Raw genomic sequence first — 20,919 nt, 5'->3', positions numbered from 1 at the left:
GTAGGTGTTTGTAGAGAGCAGTAGTTCACGGGGCTGAGCGAGCGCAGAGGCAAGCCACAGGTGTGAATGCCATGTGACTGAGGTCAAGAAGGGTAAAGTGAGAGTGTTCAGCTGTCTGCTTAGATCACAGTGAAAGAGGAGCATGTTGGGAAGGTACCAAGGAACTGTGTGTAGTAAGCCTAGCAACAAACTTTGATAGCAACACAACTTTTAGTATGTGTGTCTGTATGCATTTTTATTGGGAGTTTAGTTGCTTGGCTGAACCGCAGTGACGTATAGCGAGCGTGAGATTTACACAGTATTTACAGGTGGGGAGATAAAGCCTGCAACTTTTCAGTAACTGGATATGTATTCTGTGTGTGTGTGTGTGTGTGTGTGTGTGTGTGTGTGTGTGTGTGTGTGTGTGTGTGTGTGTGTGTGTGTGTGTGTGTGTGTGTGTGTGTGTGTGTGTGTGTGTGTGTGTTCAAACACACCAGGAAAGTTATATCACATCTGAAAACATCTTTATTTCATTTTTTTAAAGTGTATAGTATTGCTTCATTTCGCAATAGTGCAAAATTCAACATTTTAAAGTCCATCATAAATAGCAAACATAAATAAACAATTATCACAACATTAAACACAAACTAAAAAAAAAAAAAAAGCTACAGTCACGTTGAAATTGCACAAATGGATTTAAGATAGCTTGAGCTTTTTTTTAAAATTTACATTTCGATCCACAGAACGGAGGCCAAAGTCTTATGTGGTTATGTGCGCCTTTGTCTTAAAGTCTGTCCCTGACTCACATCGACTTTACGGTTTAACGGCATCCTCTTAAGGCCATCACAGCTCCCATTCTACTGCGTCCACTCTTACACACAAATGAAACATAAGGTAGTTTTAGATAAACAGAACCGGATCAACAAAATCCTTCAAAATAAGGAGAAACGGCAACTTCTCAGAAGTCTGGAATGGTTATCACTGCACTGCACATGAACTAAAGTGAACCCAGACTCACAGTTGAGTCAAAAACAAAAAAGAGTCAAAGCAATATATTTATTTTAGACATAGCAGGTTGACTGGCAACTTTCCCAATTCACTCAACACAGGTTCTACAGCCAGTATGTTAGTGGTTACCTGGAGTTGCTTCTATTTTAACTTAATTGAAATGGAGTTGGATCAATTTCAACAATGAGGTAACAAAACACCGATGGACGATGACAGCACCAAGTGTCAGCAACATTACTCATTAGTGTCATGTGTTGATATATTCACGGTAAACTAGTAATTGTTGCTTTGATGTAAATGTAAGCTATCACATGTCAGAAAAACTACGTCCCCCTCCGTGTTTTTATTTGACTGAGAAGTAGAATTAAAGATAATAGAGCGTTCTTTCTTTAGCTGCTCAACAGGTTTGCAGGAAACTAAAGCCGTTTTCATAAATGTAGCGGACGTAAGGTATCGTGTGAGGTCATGCTTGTGGCAGTGAAGAAACATTAAGAAATGCAAATGAAATGCTGCACGTCAAAATGCAACAGTCAGTCCTCTTAACCAGGAGAAACTCTGAATGCACACAGATTCAACAGCTACCGCTCTCACACCGAGACATTCTCTTTGTCATTTCCACTGACGATATGCACATCACATCTAAATAAGTATATTAAAAACAATCTTAAATAGGCATAGGTCTGATCTGTTTCCTTCTCTAAGCATCTTTAAAACAGAATATATTAGAATTTATACATTTTTTTATAAATACATATACTTCAACATAACTCTCTATTTATATATATATATATATATATAAAAAGGATTCAAACTCATTTACAGTTCTGCTTTTCTATGTTGTTGGTGTCCATGCTTTCTTGCAGTATGAGAAGGGTGTATAGCATTGCCTGTTACTGCCACCTAGTGTGGCATAGCAGCACTACGACGGTTTTTTTCCTATCTTTTTGGGAATCGGTGCCAATACGTAAACATGCATGGTACAACCACTAAAAAGCTACATTCCAAAAGTAAACTTTCTCTTTTTTTTATACATTATTGCAAAAAAAAAAAAAACTCCTGACATCAAAGAAAAACTTTGCAGAGGACAACATCAAACCAAAAAACATTTACATCACACATAACAGAATTGAAAGGCCCACCATGTTTCACGACAAGTGTGTCAAACACTGCAGTGGTGTGGAAAAAAAGTGTGGTTTGAGGAAAGACTGCTCAATGTTCACACATCTTTTTCCAGGAATATCTTGAAGAGAGTGGCAGCTGGTATCTGTACGGTGGAGTTAAAGCATCCAGACCAGATATAGTGAAGTCCAGAATTAATGGTACCATGGTCAATAGCAGCCACATTTGATAATAAGAACATTATTTAATTTTTTAAAGGATGTTGCGGATATTATTTATTTTTTGTCTTTTATGAAAAATCAATCAGGCTTGAGAGGTTCATCTTCATCCATATCAACTCAATTTCTTGGCATTCATCAATATTTCTACAACAATAGTGTATTAAAGAAAAAGAGGAGAGGAGTTACTTGTGGAATATTTCATTTTTTTAAAACTTGCTAGTTTGTTTTAGATCGAAATTCATCATTTATGTTGTGTATTTTGTCAAATGTAGCTAGCTAAATTTCACCAGAGTGCCACTAATTCTGAAGCGCACCGTGCCAAGCCAAGAGCCTCATTCACATCCACCTTTCTACATACATTTACCTGTCCACTCCCAACGCTCTTCCTCTTCTTCCTCGTCTCAAACCGAGCAGTTGCGTCTCTTCCCAGAGCCAGTCTGGGCGGTAGCAGCAGAGGCTGAGGTCAGCCAAACGGTGACCCCGTGTCAAAGACTGGTGGAGGAAACCGAGAGGGTGGGCGAGGAGGGAGGCGGGAAGTTCAGAAGCTCCAACACGGCGACGCCTACGCTGCTCCGCCGCGTGAACATGCACGAGGCTGCAACCCATTTGTTGCTGCGTGGGTTGTATTTTTCAATGGAGTTGAGACTAGAGCTGCCGTCGTTACCTCCCACTGCGTATAACCAGCCATCCATAGCCACCAGATCATGAGTGCTCCTAGGGAGACAAATAAAAAATAAATCGAATTCAGTATCTAAATTCTGCATGTGCTGTATTGTCGTATTTTTAATACAGCATATTAAGATCAAATTTTCCATGTCTTATCTGGAGCTAGTAGTAATCTCTATTCCTTCTGCATAGACAGAGTGCAAATAAAAGCCCGCACCTGTTTATTTACACTGAATCTAGCACTGTCAAATTATCCAAATGTAGTTGACTATTACCAATTTAATTGTATTTTTCTGTTTATTTCGTGCCCTCCATTAGTTTTAGATTAGCGGTATTAGCATCTTTGACAGACACATTTTTCCTGCAAATCCGCCAAATTGCCTCCTTCAAGTTATTAAGTTAAAACCAAAATGTGCCCTCAGGCTTGCTGTGGTGTTTTGGCTTTGCAACTAAATCCAATTTTATGTCAATAGATGCTCATTGAAATGCAGTTGGTGGAATATTAGAAGTTAAGCGCCTTAAGATAAACATTAAACCGGGGGAAGAGGACGGGAGTGCAAACGGTGGAAAGCAACCTGGAAGTAGTGATTGAAACATGACATTTCTGTTAGTTTCATGTGGCTGAATGGAAACAGTTCAAGAAAGATTATGAAAAATGATTGTCGCTGCCTAAAAGAACTGCAGTCATGTAATATTTACGAAAGGCCTAATTGGATACAGTGTGGGTTTTGTGTTATATTCACAAAAAACAATTCTATAACATGAACATTATCAAAAATTAGATTAAAACACTGAAAGATGACAGCAGAGATGAGATGTAAGCTACATTTTAATTGTAAAAATACTAAAAAGGAGACCAAGGACTCCATTAATATTACAATAACAAATCAATTCCTCACATCCTACACAGTTTATGTGTAGTTATTAGAACAAAACTGTTTTAATCCTCATTTTCAAAAGTCCTAATCGTGACAAAAGGGGATTATTTTCGCCAACACAGTTATTTTCACACTGGCGTGGGTGTGAGTGGCTTTGGAGGCGTGACAGATTAGTGGTCAATACGGTGTGATATCTTGCACTGTGTAAATGGAGTCTCTCAGCAACTGGATAAGAAAAGCACTCAGAGCCACACAGCTGATTAATGCCATGGGTTATTCATGGAGCTGCACAGTCAACTGTTGTCAGGTTTTCCTGCTCCTACAACATACTGACTCACAGGCAGCCAAGTGTGTGTGTGCTTGGTGTTTGTGTCTGTCTCTCGTAGCCCTGGGAACACAGTGAATCTGCTGATGTGATCACAAATCCAGGACTGCTACAGCTCTAAATCTCCCTCCACGGTGCAGATTCTGTTACAATACAATGGCGTGAATGATAATGACTTGCAAGACAAGTTTCGGCTTTCATCTTTTAAGAAATTTTAAAAAACAGCGACTGGTTTGGAAAATAGGTCATTTGATGTTTATGCCTTAAGAAGGTTTAGCTGGTAAAGAAGACGTCCTAATGCCCCGAATCCCTCGCTTTGAACAGTGAAGATTTACCACAGAGCTAAATAATTCAAGCCGGGGTTCCCTTTTTTTGTGATTTTAGATCATACATGTGCTGGCTTCACCGTCCCTCTGACTCCCACTCCTCCTTATTTCCCTCCTATCTTCATGCCTTTCTGTCTGTCCGGTGCATGCAAATGTGCACTGGACACGACAATAGGAGCTGATCTTTGGTGCTTCTTAAATAAAGACCAGCTGAATTGATATCCTCTCCGCAAGATTTTACATTTGATAAAAACACAAAAAGGAGACTAAAACCTAGAGAGTCTTTTAAATATTCAGCATGTCATCACCGTGAGTTGAACCTCTGCACATGGAGGAGTAGAACTGGGTCATCCTGAAGGCTTAGTCGGTTGAGGTGCGTCTTGTTTAATTAAATTCCCTGGACTGATTCCAGGTCATTTGTCATCTCCTCTATTGTATTTTTGCTCTCTGAAGTGCACGACTTCCAAAATAAATTAATAAAAAATGCTGTTTCACAAACATAACAGACTGCCTTTGAAACATTCTGCACAGACTAGAAGAATTTAGGGAAATATTTACCATTGCAGTATTAAAAACAGAAAAACATTTGACAACAAGTTACTTTCTTACATGCTCTTGTGTCTTGACTAGAAGGTCCTGCAGATCATGCGCTTATTTCTGCAGAGCTCATATCTGCTGTTTGTTGTTTTTACAGCTACAAATGTAAAAATGTTTTCCCCGGTGTGCAGGTTAGCTTCACTCCTTTCCTTACTAGAATTCCTCTGAAAGGTCACTGGACCTAAACTTGTCTGCTCTGTTAGTACTAATACGAGGCTAACCTGCGTATGTTCATGGGGGATACTCCCTCCCAGGTGTTGGTCTTGGGGTTGAACCTCTCCACAGAGTTCAGACAGCTGGTGCCGTCGTTGCCTCCTGCGACGTACAACATGCCGTCCAGCACGGCCACCCCGGCACTGCTGCGCCGACTCAGCATGTTGGCGATGGCTGTCCATGTGTTGCTCTGTTCGTCCAATCAACAGAGGGAGCATTGGTCAGACAATCACGCTCTAGATTCACCCGTAGTGTGTGGTTTTGAATGCAAACACTGAGCTGATATAAACACAGAAACAGCTTATGGTGATAAATTTAACAGCAGTTTACCTGGGGGTCATATTTCTCCACTGTTGCGAGATGCGAGGAGCTGTCGTAACCTCCCACTGCATACAAGCTGCCATCTGGAGGAGAAAAGGGAGTAAACAGTGAGAATGTAAATATTAGCAGTGGCACACCAAGGTGGTACCTCCCTCCTGATTTCAGATATTAAAATGTAGATGGTGAACTGTAAATATTTAGTAGAACAGCTTGTTTGTGTTCCCACCCAGAGTTGCAACTCGTACGTATCTCCTGCGAGTGCTCATGGCAGCAATTGAGGTCCACGTGCTGGTGAGAGGATCATAACGCTCTGCACTGAAAGAAAAGAAAGAGGCTTGCATTCACAGTAATGACCCTTCAAGGCTGCTTTTTAGACCTCAAGATGATCAACTAAGGATCAACAGGATGAGATGACGAAAATGAGCAAACTTTGGCTTAAATTGAAGATCAACATGTTCAGCATTCATCCGCAAAAATTAAAAAAATATATGTCTTTACCTATTAAGACAGGAAGCTCCATCATAACCTCCAGCAGCATACAGCAGGCCATGCAGGACAGCTACACCCAAACAGCTCCGTCGTGTTCCCATGGAAACCTCCGGTTGCCAGGCGTTGGTGATGGGGTCATAAGACTCCACGGTTGCAAGGTCTGAGGTGCCATCATAGCTGTGGACATGTGGATTGAAATAACTCAGAAAAGGCTTGAATTGAAGCTTGTGACCTTGAATTGTCTAAATAAATATGCAATCCATAGTGAACAGGCAGGTTAGAGGGGCATTCTGCATTTCGGAAAATCTCTCACAGCTTATCAGAAATTCATTTTTTGGTCTTTATTTGGTTTTATTGGATTGGTTAGTAGAGAGGCAGACAGGAAAGTAGAGAAAAGAATTTGGGGGAAGACCTGCAGTAAAGGTTCGTGAGCTGGAATCAAACCCATGACAGCTGCATCGGGGTCATGGGTATATACTGCATAATATAAGCCCTGTTTATGGCTCGCCTGCTCAACCAGTTACGCTGCCTGGGCACTCCATTCAAGTTCATTTTACATGTAAATTATTTACATGTTCCACCTGCCAACGCTCCCTCTCAGGTGTAGTTCAAATCACAAGTCACGGCATGAGGTGGAGTCCCAGATGAAGTAAAGTTTCAAAGGTTAACACTATCGTTATCATTGTCTCACCGGACATAGGATGCAAGTATAAACATGCCATTTTCCACTTACTGTCAGGCAACTTTCTTTTCCTTCCAATGTCCATGTTTCTACTTTCTTTTGCTAGCAACCGACCACACTGAAAAAGTTTTGCTTGTCTCCCTGTTTGCAAATATTCCATCTACCACTGTTTTCAGGAAAAACTGAAACTGCATCATTTGCTTAGCTCCACCCACACCAGCTGTGATTGGTTTGAAGACACACAAACAAGCCAGAGCATTTGTTTTTATCCCCCATAGCAGAGTAATAGTCTGATGGAGCCAGATCATTACCTTCAACAGAATGTAAGACTATGGTTAGCATCACTCACCCTCCAACAGCATAGAGCCTGTTTCCGATGGCTGCCACGCCCACCCGTGCCCGCCGAGTGGACATGGACGCCACCATGTGCCAGCGGTCTGTCCTGGTGTCATACGCCTCACAGTCTCCATGGATGGCAAACAGGCTGCCACCCCCTAGAACACACAACCAAACATAAGTATGGATGAATAAATGTTTTAACGTAGAGCAAAAATGTAAATATTATAAGGAACGTTTTGATCTTGGTCAGAGAAAGCCATTATTTGAGAGGATTTTTTCCCAAGTTGTGGGGTTTTAGACAGTGAAAGTCAAATATGTTTATAGTCCTTCCAAATGACCATGCTGGAAGGCAGAGTGAAAAGCTGTCTGGCATAGAGAGGGAGGAGACGTAATTTAATTTACTAAGGGGCAACAGTGCAAAGTAAGTCTGAATGTGACATTGTTGGTTTTGGAAAGCTACAGCTAAAGGTTGATACAAACCCCACTGCCCTGTTAGAAAGCTGTGGGGAGTTGGGAGGGTTCCAGCACTTCTGACCATCCAACATCCAGTTCAGACAAACTATAAATCACATGCGAAATTTTAATCTAACTGATGTGCGGTCTAAGTGTACCCTAATGGGTACCTTTAGGAGGACACTGACCAACCGCGAAGAGCACAGGACTGGCGCCCTCACAGCGTCGAGGGCGCGTCCGGCTGTTGCTCAGGACTCCCCTCTGCTCAGGCATCAGGTGGTACTTTAGAGCCTCGATCAGCAGGTCCTTGCACTCCGAATGGTGACGCACCAGCAGCTCCGTATCAACGTTGCTCATCAGAAAGTCTCGCCTCAACAGTGGCAGCCGCACGCACTTCATCAGCTGACAGGGGGACAGAAGGAGGGTGGGCGGTGATTTTAGGTCAAAGGGAAAGGAGAAACTGTGATGGAGATGTTGTGCAGGGTCAAAAATAAACAAGAGCTGAGAATTCTTCTCAGTTGACACAAGGAAAGACTTACCCAAGGTACGTGTTGCCTGCGTCCGTCTATATCATGTTTCACCCAACTCAACACGGCTCGGTACACTTCTTCTTCAGATGGCACATTGAGATTGTCACTGGAGATCAAATCCAGGACCTGGACGGAGAGAACAAAGCAGATAGGTGGAGTCATTGTATACCGTGGCTTATAAGAGCAATCTTTTAAAATTCAGTATCTCGGTGCTTTTAATTCAGCTTCGACCATCAAATGGCACACAGAAGCATTTGCTGCTGAGGAAAGAACAACAAATGAGGCAGCAGTATTCTGGCCCAATATGTCAACACGTAGGAAGTAAACTGCAGTGGCCACAGACCGAATTAGTCACTGCATGTTGTACCTGATCTTGCCTGCTGAACTATTGCTTCTCTTCCTTCCTCCTCTCCTCTGTCTCCTCTGAATTTGCTTGATTTGTTTGCATCATTTCAAAATGACACTCAAACATAAATAATCAATTCAAAATAAAGTGTCATTTTGATGCAGACACACATAAATGCTTGTGGTGTTATCTTACAGTCTGTGTGAGTAATTGCGCTTTGATATATTTCAGGAACCACTACTTGTGCATGAGTATATCTGTGCACAATGAATGCTGCAGTCTGAGTGGCTGCCTGGCACTGTTCCCAGCTCAACCCAAAGCTGGTAGAGGTGGGTGGGGCCAGAGCCGCCAGCTGCTGCTGCTGCTGCTGCTGCTGCTGCTGTCTTGCCTGGCTGGATCAGGGCAACAGTTAGCAGCCCTCCAGGAACAGCTTCTACTAATCCACAGTCACACAGAGAAATACTGCCTTTGCCCCACCCTGCAGTCCCTCTTACCTCCGCATGCACATACTGCATCAAATCATCTCTAACAAAAGTGTGTAGAAGAAATAGAAAATAAAAATTGTCTATCTTTTAGTGCATTAAATGTCCTTGTATTATAGCAGAGCAGCAAGAATGAGAGAAATATGAATGACAAAGGTTTCGGGTATGTCAGGGTGTCTTCATACACGCAGTAATTAGGGTGTATCCATCGCACATTGTCTTCAAAATGTCATGCAAGTGATGCTGCACAAGTAAAAGATCACCAAAGACGGCCAGTCACAATCCTGCCATGTCTTCCCACTTCCTTCACAGAACATGGAAAGAAATATGGGGCATATTTCACAGCTCTGTGATCTCAGAATCCTTTGGAGCAGTCAGTACATAAATCCAGATCTGGTGCAGATTTATGGCAGGGACAGGGCAGCTGCACACAGAGTGGGGCGGTAAGCCAAAGGAAAGACGGAGAGAGAAGAATGGAAATGAAGAAAATTGTCTATTTTTAATCTGCCTTTATGCAGCTTAACTTTCACTGTTTTAATGGACTGTGCCCACACACTCACATTGCAAACTCAGTCTCACGGCTTTGAAGGCCACAGAATGAGGGAAGCTTAGCGTTTTATTCTCATGGAGCTTCACTTTAGTGCTGTGGGAATTGCTCTTCGGAGAGGTGCAAAGATAATGGGAAAGTGATGCTGGCAGCTGTTTGTCACTTCCTTTCACTGCCCGTTTAATTCACCGTCACCTGTTAAGGCTCTACGGGCGTCTGCTTGAAAAAGATGTCATTTCATATAAGAACATACATAGTTATGGGGCCGTTTCTTGACATATGTTCATACCGCAGGAGCTTTCCTCAGGGAACAGCATCATTTTGAATTAGGGCCTGAATTTACTTCCAGCTAGATGGTTTTATGGTGCATTCCAGTTGAAGCAGTAAGTCAGAACTTTTGATTTCTCAGTTGGAAATTTCAACCGAAACACCCCTCTGTGGAGTCTGATTTCTAATTTGGAAAGTCGGAGAAAGCTGTCGTATTACATTGTTTTGGACACTTCTGTTTTTTTTCCCTATTTAAATCAACTACAAACAAGTACTATGCAACTTCTATCTTTAGACATGCTGCTACGGTATTTTTCATGTGCAAATACCACATAATGTGTTGCTATTAACTAATATTACAACAATAACAATGGTTGACCCTAAAACAAAGGTTTCCTGCAGGTGTACACCCTGGTTTCCCTATTCGTTGTATTGGAACACGATCGACTCATGTTGTACGTCATTCCCAGCGATTTCTGAGGTCAATGGAACGCTTTATTATTAGTTTGTATTGCTAGCATTTTTTAGAGTTATACACCCAGCACGCTGAAAATCCTGCAGTTGCAAACATTGTGGTTTGATTCTAGTTTGTGGCCGACAATAATCAGGAGGGATCGTCTGAGAGATTTTACGACTGATGAATCTCTAAGGTTTGCTGCCCAGTTTTTGCAAAGGATGACATTCAGAGGAAATTTGGCCCAGTCTCAATGACTAAACCCTCACAGACTTAACTGACGTCATGGCTGCAGTGTTGGATGTAGGAGTTCATGAGGGCTTGAAATGGTATAAAAAAGGAGGAAGTGGACTGACTGTTGCTTAAGAGCAACACCTTGTCATTTTAAAAAGAATAAAAGTGAATTTAGACCTATGTTTGATACATAACAGTGTTGAAAAGTCTGTGTTGGAGCCTTTATGCACATGAAGATTTGACAGCGGGCCAGCCCTGAGCCCTCACACTTAACAGGAATGTGCCTCAAAGTTCATGAATCTTTGATTGTGGTGATTGGGGATAGGTGTTTGAGACCATCATGGTTTGTACAAGTCAGCGGAGTGCTTTGTTTAATCTTCCCAGGTTGTGGCTCTACTGTAAAGTCATATTTCCTCCATGTGACAGTTCTAGACATTAGCTCTTAGAAAAGGTAATAAAACTCAAAAACCACCAGTTGAAAATAATGCTCCATTTTTAGGAACATCCTGGTCATTACACACCTTCACACTAAGATGCAGCCAGTATAACCACGGTCTGATGGGTTGGGTGTCTAGCAGCTGGATGGATCTGTGTTGTAAACTTGCATGGTAAAAATCTATTTTTATTGTTTTTTTGTAGCTGATATAACCTTGAAAGTGTAAAGTAGAAGCTGTTAAAATACGAAAATGTTTACCTCTACTATTTCTCAAACCTTCCCGCAACTAGATAGGCTCCCAGGATTTGAAAGATTCAGGGGACATGTGAGACTTTCATTAGTTTGCTGAAAAGGGACCCAATATGGAACCTTCAAGTGAAGGTTAACCTGACAATTTGGTAGTCAAACTAGCAGGGCAAGGCAAGTTTATTTGAATAGCATCTTTCAACAACAAGGCAGTTTAATGTTATTTACATAAAAGGCATTAAAGGTTTGAGTGAAACTACACACAAGATGATAAAAGGCACATTTAAATCCAATGTAAATAACTCACATAAAATGACGAATGAACAAGAAGCTAAAACCAATAAAACATTCAAATAAATTTAGAGTGCAGTTACAGTGCAAGGAGAAATATGAATAAATAATCCCGGTAGTAAAAGGCAGTGGCCAAACGAAAAGCCATGACTGAAAACAACTAAGAGTTGGAGCAGACCTCAAGCCTTCTGGGAGTTTATGCCAGATATGTGGAGCATAAAAAGTAAAGGCTGCATTCTGTGCTTAGATTTCACTGCAGAAACAGAAAGCAAACATGTCCTAGATAAATCTGAGAAGTCTGGAGCTTACTGACAAACTTCAGGCCCCCTTTGACTAGAGGATAAATGTATATGTTGGGCTTTGAAAGGATGGATGAATAAATGTAAGCTACACTTTCCCTTAAACCTTGGTATTGTTATATCGGTAACAGTAAAGCAGAAAAGCCAAGACAGCGATCCTTATTGATACCTCAGAGCGGTTAAACAGTGCTGTTCACTCTATAAACAGAGCAGCAGCTGTGGAAATGTCACCAGCTCTGCCTAATTACCACTTCCAGGACAGGAACCACAGTGTTGCCACTGCTGAGCCCAGCTGATGAATAAGTGATGGTCTGGCTAAGTCGATGTGCCAGATAAAGTAGATCATAGCTGCAGAGTGGAATGATAAAACCACCAGAGACGGTGATTGAGGCAACAAGGAGGGAAAGAGGAGAGGTTTTGTGTTTAAAAATGCAACAATATGCTTGTGGCCAAAAAAAAAAAAAAACGTGACTGATCTGGACAGTGGCAGCTGATAAACAATATCTAGGTACAAAATTTGCTGCATTGCTCTGTGGTGTTTATGGTTTGGCATATTTTTAAGCAATTGGATGCATTAATCAAGCTGAAGTGAGGGAAGCACCAAGCTGTGAACCCAAAGGTCAATAACTGTCATGGATTTGGAATAAACAACATTTTAAAGTAAAATGACTCTCGACAGTTCTCACAAAGTAATCCAAATGAGGAAATGTCTACGGGCCACTGGCTTTCACACACAAACTTCCACATTGTAACACTGCCAAGTTCATGGTAAACAAATTACTAGTATGACCGACAAACAGAGGAAGCAGTTTCCTGTGGGCACTTTTACCGACAGCGGTTTACTTCCCATCACTTTTTTTAAAGCACCAGTTTGCAGAGGTCACAACAGGAGACAGAAGAAGCATCAGCCCTACCTGTTTCAGTGGCAGCAGCATGAACTCCTCTGTCTTGGACACCTCCACAAAGTGCTGCAGGACATACTTGTGTGCTGACTTGAGCAGGTCGCTGCAGGAGTGTGTGTCAGCGAAGCCTCTGATGCCCAGGCAGTTAGAAGGGTCCAGCTGGCTGAGGAGGAACTTACAGCAGGCGTCCCGCACCCCATTGAGCTGCAGCAGGCTTGCTGCTGGGAGCAACGTCTAAGAGGAGGGCAGTTACAAGTGGAAATGCACTGAGTCTGTGGAGTCTTTGTGCTTTATAGGGGTCAAATTACAAGTCTAACTTAACAGTAATGCTTGTGGACCTTAAAAACTTCCACTATACCTGCACGTTGCCTTCTCCGACCACAATCTCTGCTGTGTAGGCGTATTGGACCAACTGCTCCAAAGCCTGAGGATCTATGTCGTGAAGGGTCACGTGGGTCTGCCTGCTTTCAGACATCTCATCTGCATGACCACACAGAACGAGAGCATTTTTCCTACAAGTTAGAACCAATAAAACTCTGCCTCCCTGTTCAGTCATCCCGACACGCAGCTTCTCCTAATATTTACAACGCCGCTGCCAAATGTCAGCAGAGCTCGTTTGTTGCCGTCCATTTAATCAGTTGTTTTAACTGTGTGAGATCTTTGAAATTCCTGAATTCATACACGCTCGCCCACCCCGATTCCTGCTGTTCTCTGTTTTGATGGTCAAATGTTTCATCTAGTGTTAGCTATCAGACTCAAACACATCCACTGATCTTTTCAGGTAAAATGAGCTAATTAGTGACCGGGTCAGACGAGAGGAAGTCCGGCAGCTGAGTCTCCAGTTAATCGACTGTCTAGAGACACATTGTGCCCTCACAAAGATCCAGTGTTGGGAGGAAATCTGAGACTCACACACCTCGTCTGACCACCTGTGTCCCAGAGAGGAATAAGAGGAAGGAAGCAATGATGTTGAAAGGATGAAGTGGCATTCGCTGTACGCGCACACACACACACACACACACAAGTTCTTATGCCATCAAACTCAAAGCAACACAACAAAATGATGTGCAGTCAGACATTAAGAGCCTAAAACATCTGAGGATTACCAGATGCAGATTTTTTGGGGATTTCAGGCATGAAAACAGGCAGAATGTGTGACATTTAATTAGACAAAGTGGACAAGATGGACAGGACTTACTGGTAAACATAGCGTGGAAGTAGGGGCTGCAGGATGCCAGCACCACTTTGTGCGCCTTGATTTCTTTGTTGGAGACATGAAGCACAATGTCACACAGCAGACCACGCTGTCGCATCCTGTTCATGGACACGAACGAGTCGTGGTAGTGGCGCTTCGAATTATGCGAGATGCTGTGGCCATCACGGTTGAGCAGCTGCATGCCCCCTTCCATCATGGTGCCGGATGTGGCGGTCGTGGCCTCGTGCCTGGGCCGCGCTCTGGGCAACTGAAACGTGAAGAAAACCATTTTGACATCAGTGAAAACCAGTATCAGTGTGTTGACCATAATCATCTCTTATCATCAAAAAAGTTTTAGGAGCCAAGTTTATCTGTAAAAAGGCAGGTGTTACGAGAGGCGTCCTGAGCAATCATTGTATTTATTGTTCCAGTTATAGCAGCCATCCTGTCAGCTATGACAGGAAGCCCTACTGGCACGATAGAAATCTGACTGCAGTCACAAAGCATAGTAGGATGGCTGGCCTCATTATCTGACAGTCAGTGTCAGGACTGATTAGACGTCAGTGTGACAATTAGAGTCAAAAGCTGAACATTCTTAGTTAATGTGGAATTGAATCATTGCAGGAAATTCATCTGTTGGACTGTCTTGATTTTTCTGATTGCAGTTTCTCCAGTCTAGCCACTTTAATTGCACCAAGATTAGCCGTGAACTCCCCTCACCCTGCTCTCGAATGAACACCCTTCAGAACGTTGCATAACCGTCATCATGCAACGTTTTAGAAGTTATCTGATGAATATTTAGGTTTCACTAAGAAACCGCTGGGATGATTTAAAGCAAAACTAAATCAGAAGAAGCCAAAAACACATGACAGGAATTTTAATCACATAATGCTGAATTTGATGCCGAAAAGTGCAGAAAACCAGGCTTCTGAGCTTTAGCAGAACTTTAACTTTGGCTGACTGGTGTGGAACAACTGCTCAACGATATAAGCTTAATTAACAGGAATGATGCCCTGATCATGAGGCGAGCCGGCCGCTAAATATGGGAGCGGATCCAACAAAAGAACTACTCTTTAGCGGCCCCACCTCCACAACTACTTACATTCTATACGGTGGATGGCCTGAAACAAACTCATCACATGACAAACATGACAGCTACACAACACACAAACACTTTATGGTTCTACTTAATGTACTCAATAATCCACATATGTACAACGCTGATGCTAAACTGACACATTTACATTTTTATTGTTGTCTATTTGTTCATTTTTCTCCTCTTGTTTGCAAATTTATGTGTACATTTTGTACTTTGGTATTTCTCGTCTTGCTTCTTCCACGTCTCATCTGTATCTAGCTCCTATAACATCAATTTCCCAGGTGAGGGGTCATTAAAGTTTATCTTAAAAAACTTCACTAGAAAATAAAAATAAATGAATAAAAAGAAGGTTTGAAAAGTGTTTATAAGGCAAGGTAATATCCAAAGGAAAGCCTTTACAATGAAAATTAGTTTTATCCCGAAGTGGATAAAAAAGACCATTCCATGACACGTAGCCTGCAATTTTGAGCGAGCGTGTACTAGAGGGTTATAAAAAAAAATCCACACTCTTGTAGCAATGCTTGATTTTTTATTTTGAATTCATTTTTCATGCCTGCAAAGAGATGTATATGGAAATTACTCAAGCTTAAGACTGTCAAAACAAATTTCATCAGTGGAGAATATTGACTACATTAAAGTCCAAGACAACACAACATTCAAAACTGAAACAACATATTACTGATCCTGATGAAGTTCACTTTCTCACATCAGTCACACACACAATTCACAGAGTATTTGTGCATCATCACAGTGTTGTCATCTGCTCTGAAGCTCTCTTTCAAACACATAGTGTCCACTGTCCCACTGAGCACCATCTCAAATGTCATCCCAGCTGCCTGGCGACTAGCTTCAGGTCCCATTTTCCACAACACAATGGACCATAAAAACACACCAGCCATGGCCCTGTATGAGGGAACAATCTGTTCTCCTGCCCAAGGGAATAACAGGAGACAATGCTGCAAATTGAGACATGGATACACAGGAGGTTGAGACAGATGTGACAGCACAATTGGCACAGTGAAAGCTAACAGAGGAAAGCACTTCATCCCAGGATTGTGTCTCCTCTCCTCTCTGGTTCAGAACCTTGGCTGGCATCCACAACTCCTTGACAGCAGTGCACACACAGTCTCCGTGGACACACACATGTTTTGGGGCAGAAGGATGCTTCTTTTTATATATGAGGCTCCTGGTGTGATGAGAGGAAACCCCAACCCCCACTCCATCTATTTTAAATAAGAGCAGCTATCAGCTGCAGCAGCGGCAATAGAATGGATGAATGTGTAATTTCTTTACCGGTGGCTGTGTTGCGGTTATCCTTGGATACGGTGTCTTCCTCGAAGTGACGGCAGGTAAATCAACAGCTGTCGCAGTCAGATTGGTTTAAAATTGGTACCATCGCCCGGCTCTCTGTCCACATTCTGACTCTAACATACGAAATATGAAGAAAGCCTCTGTTTTGTGCTGTATGTGGTTGACGTCAATGCAAAAAAAAGCCTGCATGAAAGCTGACAGCGGTTTAAGGTGGAGCTGTAGCTGCTGGAGGAGGAAGTGGCAACGCTGCTCATGGTGTTGAAATTTCAAGCACCGGGAAAGAAGAGACGAATATTAAATACACTCCAAGTTATTTTATTTGTGCGCAAAGTTGATGGTAACAATTTATGGTCCTTTTTCATTAGACATGACATACACGACCTTAAGTGTCCGCTTTTGTCTAGCCAGAGTACGGAAGTGCGTTCGATAAATTGGTCTGCTCTTCCACGAAGGGCGGGGCTTCATACTAAAGTGCTTTGATTGGTCAAAACCTGAACCATACTCCACTTCGGTTGACCCAAACAACAAATCAAACACCCACCGACTCACTGACTCGAACTCAGCATTCAATAACATATAAATCCTGCTGTTATTTCCGTCTACCGAAGAGCAATATCAATGTCTTTATGAGTCTAATGCCTAACTAAAGTAAATGTCACGGTTGTTTAAATCACAATTAATAGTCTCCGTGTGTGCTAGCAAGAACAGCTAATGTTAGCTAAGTCTGACAGAAAAATCAAACCGGACAGCACTCACCACCAGCCGTCGTCGGTGTCGATTTGACAGCAGTGATTTCCTCCGGTTTGTGAGCTTGCCCAGCTTTGTGGTGGTGTAAAGTAACGGACAAAAAATGAAAACGGAAAACTCCCGGGGTCTCCAGCTCCGTGTGTCCCGTGAATGCAGCTGATCATTGAATTTAAAGCTCACGTGTAGCATCAAAACACTGCTTGTTCTTGTACGTACGGCGTTGACAGTGAAAATTTCGAGGGTGGTGTGAACGCCTCGCCGCCGGCTTGTTTTCTTATTCTGATTTAATTATGCGTTACATGTGAGCAGTTTTTGTGCTTTAATTTATTGTAAAACGCTAAATTAATACATTTATTCAGCATCGGGTCATAATAAAAGTGATTTTTTTCGTTTATACAGTAAAAAATGCTAATCCATCACTTCGCTCAGTAGCCGTGAAACATAAAACCAATTCCGTCGTTTTGCACCGAGGGATTCTGGGTAATGTGGAATAGTGTCACGTTTGGAATCCAGCATGGCAGCGAAACAGAAAAGGTGTGTGGCCAGTTTCTTTTTATTTAGCTACATATAATGAAAATGTACTTTTATTTAACGGCGCTGTTAAAAGTTAAACTGTTGACAAGTCTGTCGTGAAATTTGCGAGGCCAGTAAGGTTATTATTGAAGCGGTATGTTTATGTTTTAACCATGGTGTTAGCATGGAGCTAACTTAAACGCCAGCTACATGTTAAGTTTGTTTTCTGTTCGTCGTGAATAATCATTTAACAGGTGTTAAACGACGTTTGCAGCTAAGAAGGGAACTAAACAATAATATTTGTGAACTGACGCTGTTTACTGTACAACTTGTTGACCACACACATGGAGTCATGAAGAAATGATTAGGCCACCCTTGTTTTCTTAAATTTCTTTTTCATTTTAATGGCAGGTACAACTAACGGCACATTTGTTTGGAGAAATATAATGATAGCAACAAAAATAGCTCGTAGGAGTTTAATTTAAGAGCTGATATCTAGACATTTTCTTTGGTTTTCTTGATAAAAAAATCACTTAAGTTCTTACATCAATAGCTATGACATTGTACTGCCAACAACAGCTTTTTGGCATTCCATGTTTTCTTTTCTGTATGTTTTAGTCACATAATACACACAGGAGTTAGTACTTGATTGTATAACCAGTGTTTTTGATGACTGCATCTATGCGCCTTGGCATGCTCTCCATTTACTCTTTGGTCATGCTCATTGTGTTCTTCAGGTAATATGCCTTTAGTGGTCCTAGGCATCGAAATGAACAATAAATTGAAACAAACAAAGGTGGTCTAGTATTTTTTTCCATGACTGTACATATATGTTAACTTATTTAAGTTGTTGAAATGTTGTCTTTCCTGTAGGAAACTAGAAGACCTCACTGTAGATGAGTTCCTGCTTTCAGGGTTCGACTCTGCAGATGAAGATGAATCTGAAGAAGAGACCCCTAAACTGAAGGGGCCCAAAAAGAAGGAAAAATTGAAGTCTGCAGCCTCTAATATGTGAGTCCTTTGTTAATGCATAGTAACACACTGTATCACTGCTGGGATGACAATGAGAATAACACCAAGCTTTTCAGTTTCAGTTATAACACTGGTGTATTTCTTTATTTACAGAGATGATAAGAAAAAAGGTAAGGCCTCTCAACACAAGGAGCAGCTGTCCAGATTAAAGAGCAAAGATCCAGAGTTCTACAAATTTCTGCAAGACAACGACCAGACGCTTCTAAATTTTGACGACACCGACAGCTCTGAGGATGAGGACGAGAAGAAATACCACAAATTACCATCTGCCCTGCAGGTAATCCAACTTCTGGTGTATGTGGTCATGAGTCCTGTTGAGAAGTGAAGATGTTAATACTCAGATGTTTTGCATGTAGGAGGCCAGCTCTGATGACGACGATGATGATGATGATGAAGAGCGTCAGAGAGGTTCGAAGAAATCCAAGCAGGAGGTGGAGACTATCAAAGTCACAGATAAAATGATTGAAGACTGGAAAGCTGCTCTGAAGAAAGAACCGACTCCTCGTCTCTTCAGAGAAGTCACCCAGGCCTTTAAGGCTGCTGTCGCCACGACGAAGGGTGAAGGAGGTGCTCAGTGTCGCTACAAAGTGGCCGACAGTTCAGGTAGGTCCTGTTCTTGGTTGGGCACACCAATCTCTCTCAGTGACACGGTGCTATGCAGAATGGTCTGGCTGCACCTCATTGTCTTACAGAGGGGAAAAAGCTTTGCTCCAGTGTTTTTCTTTAAACTAATCACATGCATATTTGACAGAGCTCAACTAAGGACTCAGCAATCATGACAGGGGAATTATTTAGTGGAACACTTTTATGTGCCATTTTGCTTTGGCAAAACTTGAAATTTTCAGTGTGGTATGTTGGAGGTTGCAGTTTGTAGACAGCAGAAAGGTAATAGACAGTCAAATGAGATGTGTGGCCAGTGGCAGGCTTAGACCTGAGGGGTATACTACGAAGCAAGTTCAGCGTAGAAGCCCCAGACTTTACGAGTATTGCAAAGTTGGCCTTTCTGCTTCAAACTCTGTGCACGTTTACATAAGAGGGTACTTAATGCATCATTTGACGCTTCTTCTGCACAAAATAAAATGATCGTGTGCAGCACAGTTTTGTCGCCCCCTAGAGCTTTTAGGTAACACCAAATGAAGGTAAAAAGCAAAACTGTGTTTAAATGGTCAAAAATAACAAGGAAAGGCATAGATTTCTGTCAAATAAGGAAACAAATGATCGACTCATTGTCTTCACTGTACATGGACTGATCTCACTGTTTAAGATAGTCACTCCCAAAGACCCGTTTTAATCCAGAAAAATCCCAGACGGGCCAAACATTCTCTGATTCCTTATTTTAAATTGTGAGCATTTGCAGTGTGCTTTTATTTTTCTTCTGTAAATTGAGCATTTTGGGGCTTTTGACTGTTGTTTGGACAAATCAAACAATTTTAGGACATCACTTTGATTTCAGAGAAACTATCAGAGCCATTCACTATTTCCTGACTTTGTGGAGACTAAATGGAAGAAAAAGATTTATTATGAAAATCCTCAACATATTTAGCGCTCTCTGAGACATTTTTGATGTGCACTCAGTATCAAAAATGATAGTCGAGCTATATAACACACCTAGGGTGACATGAAAATTTCATGTTCAGTATTGATGATTATCTCAATATAATACCACTAATTAGCAAGGAAATGCTCCATGTGTTTGTTAGATCTAAAGGTTAAATAATATGTTTTTGTGAATAAAACCCTGAATGTAAATATGTTTTTTTTACAAGAAAAAATCCACTGGGAGTCTTTTATCTAAAAGTAACATTTTCAATTTGCGAATAAACCTAAAGAATATAAAATAAAGGCTTTATGGTTCTAAACTGTCACTTATTTTGTGAATTAATAACTTGATTGTCTTCACAGCCAACACACACCAACAGTAACAGATAATACTTTTAAATGACAGACAGAAGATTGGGATGTTTAGCTGCACATAATTAGAAAAATAATGAACAAAATTATATAATTTACCAAAGTGTGACTGATAGTGACAAACATATTGGTATCCTAATAAAGATCTTTTTAAAATATGTCCTAGCAGTTCACAAATCTTTGCAGTAAACATTTTGTTCAGTATTGGTGCAGTTTGAAGGAGGACATTATTGTGTTAGACATGCAATTTTAATATTCAAGCCTTGTATTATTATAATTATAATAATATACAAAATATTTAGAAATGTTGCATCCTTTGTAAATATGCATTAATAATCTTTTTTGTTCTTTCTGCAGTGTTCAATGCTTTGGTCCTGTTCTGCATCAAAGATATTCATGTGACCATGCAGAGGATGCTCAACCTGAAGCCGGATAAAGACCAGAAAAAGTATGAAGCAAGC

The 20,919-nt window shown here is 41.4% G+C and overlaps 2 protein-coding genes across 3 annotated transcripts in view; one reads left to right on the top strand and one right to left on the bottom strand.

Annotated features, from left to right (window-relative positions):
- The window catches only part of noc2l (NOC2-like nucleolar associated transcriptional repressor), a 74,060-nt gene that overhangs the window by 30,140 nt on the left and 23,001 nt on the right, over positions 1 to 20,919 (top strand). Inside the window, exons 1-5 of one of the 2 annotated variants that reach the window (XM_022192651.2) lie at positions 17,404 to 17,536; positions 18,389 to 18,526; positions 18,641 to 18,824; positions 18,904 to 19,150; positions 20,816 to 20,906. In XM_022192651.2, coding sequence (XP_022048343.2) covers positions 17,517 to 17,536; positions 18,389 to 18,526; positions 18,641 to 18,824; positions 18,904 to 19,150; positions 20,816 to 20,906 — 680 coding nt within the window. In that variant the 5' untranslated portion in view covers positions 17,404 to 17,516. Of the gene's footprint in view, positions 1 to 17,403; positions 17,537 to 18,388; positions 18,527 to 18,640; positions 18,825 to 18,903; positions 19,151 to 20,815; positions 20,907 to 20,919 lie in introns of those variants that run through there. The other variant, XM_051949123.1, reaches the window with a different exon arrangement.
- Positions 482 to 17,166, bottom strand: klhl17 (kelch-like family member 17). Its single transcript, XM_022192653.2, is given in 13 exon segments — positions 482 to 3,041; positions 5,341 to 5,522; positions 5,663 to 5,736; positions 5,880 to 5,968; positions 6,152 to 6,319; positions 7,174 to 7,318; positions 7,805 to 8,018; positions 8,156 to 8,272; positions 12,663 to 12,884; positions 13,009 to 13,130; positions 13,849 to 14,113; positions 17,012 to 17,133; positions 17,136 to 17,166. Coding segments are annotated over 13 exon segments (1,980 nt in total). The 3' UTR covers positions 482 to 2,812.

This window comes from Acanthochromis polyacanthus, chromosome 6 (genome assembly GCF_021347895.1).
Source record: "Acanthochromis polyacanthus isolate Apoly-LR-REF ecotype Palm Island chromosome 6, KAUST_Apoly_ChrSc, whole genome shotgun sequence".
In the NCBI taxonomy this organism is placed as follows: domain Eukaryota; kingdom Metazoa; phylum Chordata; class Actinopteri; family Pomacentridae; genus Acanthochromis; species Acanthochromis polyacanthus.
Note: the sequence above shows the minus strand (reverse complement) of the source record. Positions and strands in the feature narration are given on the sequence as shown.